The sequence below is a fragment of the Budorcas taxicolor genome, chromosome 5 (genome assembly GCF_023091745.1).
Source record: "Budorcas taxicolor isolate Tak-1 chromosome 5, Takin1.1, whole genome shotgun sequence".
In the NCBI taxonomy this organism is placed as follows: Eukaryota; Metazoa; Chordata; class Mammalia; order Artiodactyla; family Bovidae; genus Budorcas; species Budorcas taxicolor.
Genome location: NC_068914.1, coordinates 76,294,615 through 76,299,200, shown reverse-complemented (window position 1 = coordinate 76,299,200; position 4,586 = coordinate 76,294,615). Strand labels below are relative to the sequence as shown.

Genomic DNA, 4,586 nt, shown 5'->3' with positions numbered 1-4,586 from the left:
ATATAAATAAATATATATATAGTGGAAATACTTTTATTTCCTCCTTTCTGAGTGAAAGTACCCACAGTAATTACGAATTGCTCTCCTCCAAAATAATTCTAAAATTTACTTTACAACTTCTCTTGGTAAAGGTATATAAGGTATATAAAGTATATACAGGTATGTAAAGTTAAGTACAACAGCAGTATTAACAGAAACAACCTTAGTCTCTAATAGAGCTTCACCGTATGTGAGAATTTAGGTGAATTTGCCTAGACTTACAATCTCAAATAATAACAGTAATGGACAGTTAGGAGTAGATGCTTTTTAAGAACTTTATATATAATCTCATATTTAATCCTAGAACCTTTCTTAGTACTGTTATTAATTTGCATTTTAAACATAAGGAAATCCAAGCAAGGAGTTCTATGCATCATATACAAAGTCATGTATCTAATTACAGGTAGAGCTGAAATTTGAACCTAGTCCAATGCAGGAGCCCACATTTTTAGCCACTATCTTTGATGCCCATTTATTCCCTAGGTGTCAGCATCTTAGATCTGATTTTGTGCTCAGTTACTTAGTCGTATCCAGCTCTTTGTGACTGTAGCCCACCAGGTTCTTCTATTCATGGAATTTTCCAGGCAAGAATACTGGGAGCAGGTTGCCATTACGTTAAACCAAATATAACTTGATTTTCCTCTGAGCCTTTGAATACAAACTTCATGCTCATGCAAACTAAATATCTGTCAGAAACATTTTCCAAGAGCAATCATATTGCTTTCGTAAGGATATTGTCAAATTCACTCAATGTAATGTCATTATTGGCCCTCACTAAATCTCAATTTGAGTTCCCATTGTAGTAATTACAGTTATATATTTACTCTATATATGCATATTCTTCAATGGATATCATATCTTGATCATCTTTTTGTTTCAAGTGATTGACACAAACTGAGGTCATAATAAAAAGCAAAAACATTTACAAATAATGGTGATATGAACAGAAGACAAACACAATGGAAAAATTCCAGCGTAGCCTGAGGTCACTGAGGAAAACCCCGTTATCAGGGGAGGGGAGAGGTCTGGGGAAAAAGACTTTTGGCTCCCATGCCTGTTTATATTATTTCTAGGGAAAGGCCTTTGTAAATGGACTTGAAGAACCACAGCACTGTCACAGAGTTCATCCTTCTCGGACTGTCTGCCAACCCTCACACCCAGGCTCTGCTCTTTGTGATATTCCTGGGGATTTACCTTCTGACAATAATGGGGAACCTGATGATGCTGCTGGTGATCAGGGCTGATTCTCACCTCCACACGCCCATGTACTTCTTCCTGAGCCACCTCTCTTTCGTTGATATCTGCTTCTCTTCAGTCACCGTGCCCAAGATGTTGGAGAACCTCCTGTCTCGAAGGAAAACGATATCGGTAGAGGGCTGCCTAGCTCAGGTCTTCTTTGTGTTTGTTGCTGCAGGGACTGAAGCCTGTCTGCTCTCAGTGATGGCCTATGACCGCTATGCCGCGATCTGCCACCCTCTACTCTATGGACAGATCATGAGTAAACAGCTGTACATGCAGCTTGTGTGGGGCTCCTGGGGCCTGGGCTTTCTGGACGCGCTCATCAACATCTTCCTAGCTGTGAACATGATCTTCTGTGAGGCCAAAATCATCCCTCACTACAGCTGTGAAATGCCCTCTCTCCTCTCCCTGTCCTGCTCTGATATCTCCAGAAACCTCATTGCCTTGCTCTGTTCCACTCTGCTGCATGGGCTGGGAACCTTCCTTTTGGTCTCCCTATCTTATGCCCACATCATCACCGCCATCCTGAGCATCAGCTCTACCTCAGGCAGAAGCAAGGCCTTCTCCACCTGCTCTTCCCACCTCACTGCAGTGACACTGTACTTTGGCTCAGGTTTGCTCTGCCATCTCATGCCAAATTCAGGATCCCCTGCAGAACTGATCTTCTCTGTGCAATATACTGTCATCAAGCCCATGCTGAATCCCCTCATTTACAGTCTGAAAAACAAGGAGGTGAAGGTGGCTCTGAAAAGAACTTTGGAAAAGTATTTGCAGCATATCAGATGCTGAAATGAAAATATAGGATAGTGAAGAACTGGAATAAATCTACATAGAAAAGGACATTAGGTGAGTTTCCAGTAGTAACAAGCACTCTTGAGTACTTATAACGTCAGATGCTACAACCTGCATCAGAAATACATGAGAGAATGGCATTAAGTTATAGGAAGGAAAGCTCCCTTTATTTTCTTTTAAAATAATCACCTTAATCTAGAAAATTTTGTTATGAACAAAACTGATCCATTTTTCTCATTCTGAAACATCTGTTTTAGTAAAATTATTAGTTTCATGAATCTATCATTATTTTTACTAACTCTGGAGAATATGCTAAAAGCCATACGTTTGATAAGAATGTAGGGTCCTGGATCTTTAAGAGAAAAAGTCATAGGTAAGGGTAGAGGGTTGAAAATAAAAGAAGTCCAACTGGGTGGCCATAGAAAAGAGGCATAAAAAGCTAAATGCTCTGCAGAGAGACAATGAATGCACAGAGATGGAGCTCAGGCCGGATAATAGTGCTAAGAACTCACGCATGCGCAGTGGAAAGTGAAAGTCGCTCAGTCGTGTCCGGCTCTTTGCAATCCCATGGACCATACAGTTCATGGAATTCTCCAGGCCAGAATACTGGAGTGGGTAGCCTATCCCTTTTCCAGTGGATTTTACTGACCCAGGAATCAAACCAGGGTCTCCTGCATTGCAGGTGGATTCTTTTCCAACTGAGCTATCAGGAAAGCCCCCAGGTATGTGCATCAGTTCAGTTCATTTCAGTCACTCAGTCGTGTCCGACTCTTTGCGACCCCATGAATTGCAGCACGCCAGGCCTCCCTGTCCATCACCATCTCCTGGAGTTCACTCAGACTCACGTCCATCGAGTCAGTGATGCCATCCAGCCATCTCATCCTCTGTCGTCCCCTTCTCCTCCTGCCCCCAACCCCTCCCAGCATCAGGGTCTTTTCCGATGAGTCACCTCTTTGCATGAGGCATAGTGCTGGCCAAATCACCGGTGTAAGAGGCTATAAGGAGGCTCTGTGGCTCTAGAAACTTTATTTCTCACATAGTCATTATTCAGACTCGCATATTCTCCAATTAGCTGATCTCATCAAGATCTTCCCCGTATAGAGTGTAGGCAATGTGCCTTAGACAAATAATTTGATCTTATCATACAGGAGTTCTGAAACCATATTTGTCCCTCACCTCTCAGCTGTCAAACTACTGGTCACTGTGTAGGGGCTGATGGTTTGCTGGTTTTAAGGCACTGCATCAATCTCACATAATTCATTAGTACCTATAAGACATAAGACCTGTAAGACATAAATCAATTCTCATGCTGCTTCTGCTTTGTTTAATCTGTATTTTGCAATCATCTAAATAACTGTAAAATGAAAAAGGGCAAAAACTAAGCAAAAATTTTTTAATTTACTTAATATTAACTTAAACATTTCTCAGGCCCCTTTCATAAACTCAGTTCCAACTGTCTGCTGTAAAGGTTTTTCAAGCTCATCTAGCCATTTATAACTCATAATTGTGGCCTCTTTTCCATTGATTCTCCAGAAAACTCTACATGCATTATCACCTTCCACAGACAAAATATTCAAGGCCTTATTTGGTTTCTTTAACCTAAGGTGAAGCACCAGCTGAACATCCAAGGTCCAGCTTCTAGTGGTGAAGGAACTGCACCCTGGGATGAAAGCTAGTTTTACAGTCAGTGCACAGGTGTCACAGGATGGCAGTGCTTGAGAGAAAGATACCAACAAACTCAGTCAAATCCTCTGTAGTATAAGTAAAGACACGAACTTAACTGCATGAAGACAGCCCTATAAACCAAGAGGCCCAGCACTATCCTCTCCTTTGGAGGAGCCATGCCCTTGAACTGCAATGACCATAATGTTACCCCACTGCTTACTAAACTGCCTGATCGGTGAAAGGATTCTGTCTAGGCTGTAAAGAAGCTCTTCTTGCCATTCTCTCAGGGATTTTTTTATGTCCATCTGGCCTCCAGAAGTTTGAGAAGGCCTTGCTCACATATAGTCTTCCCAAGAGGTATAACCAACTGGTAATAATCCACCATATACCTGAGTGTTTGTCATTGAGAGGTTACATTTACGCAGAAACTCTCAGTATTAGTTTACCAGGAACACCATTCCCTTAGTAGGCCTGAAGTTTCTTCCTTCAAAAGGTGACCCAAAAAGGCAATAAATATGCCAGAGAATGAGACTCGCAAAGTGACAACTCAAGACAAGTTCTTCAATTTGACCTTAATTCATTATGTCCATTGCTTTTTTACTGTTAAAATCTTTGCAATCTATTTTATTCCTTTTATCACTTTATCTTAAAAAAATCACACAAAAATATACAAAACACATCTGTACAAGTTAGAATAATTACAAAATGAATGCACGTGTACTCACTCCTCAGCTTAAGAAAGTTTTCGTTTAACCATCTCTTCACCATGCCTCAAAACTGACACTACTCCGAATTTTTAATTATTCCCTTGATCTTCATTACGTAATTTAGTTTTACCTGTTTCTGAATTT

The 4,586-nt window shown here is 40.8% G+C and overlaps 1 protein-coding gene across 1 annotated transcript; it reads left to right on the top strand.

Moving 5' to 3' along the window:
* Positions 1 to 1,128: 1,128 nt before the first annotated feature.
* On the top strand, positions 1,129 to 2,067 carry LOC128048345 (olfactory receptor 8S1-like). The gene has a single exon (XM_052640721.1). The coding sequence runs from the start codon at positions 1,129 to 1,131 to the stop codon at positions 2,065 to 2,067; it is 939 nt and encodes a 312-aa protein (XP_052496681.1).
* The last annotated feature ends 2,519 nt before the right edge of the window (positions 2,068 to 4,586 follow it).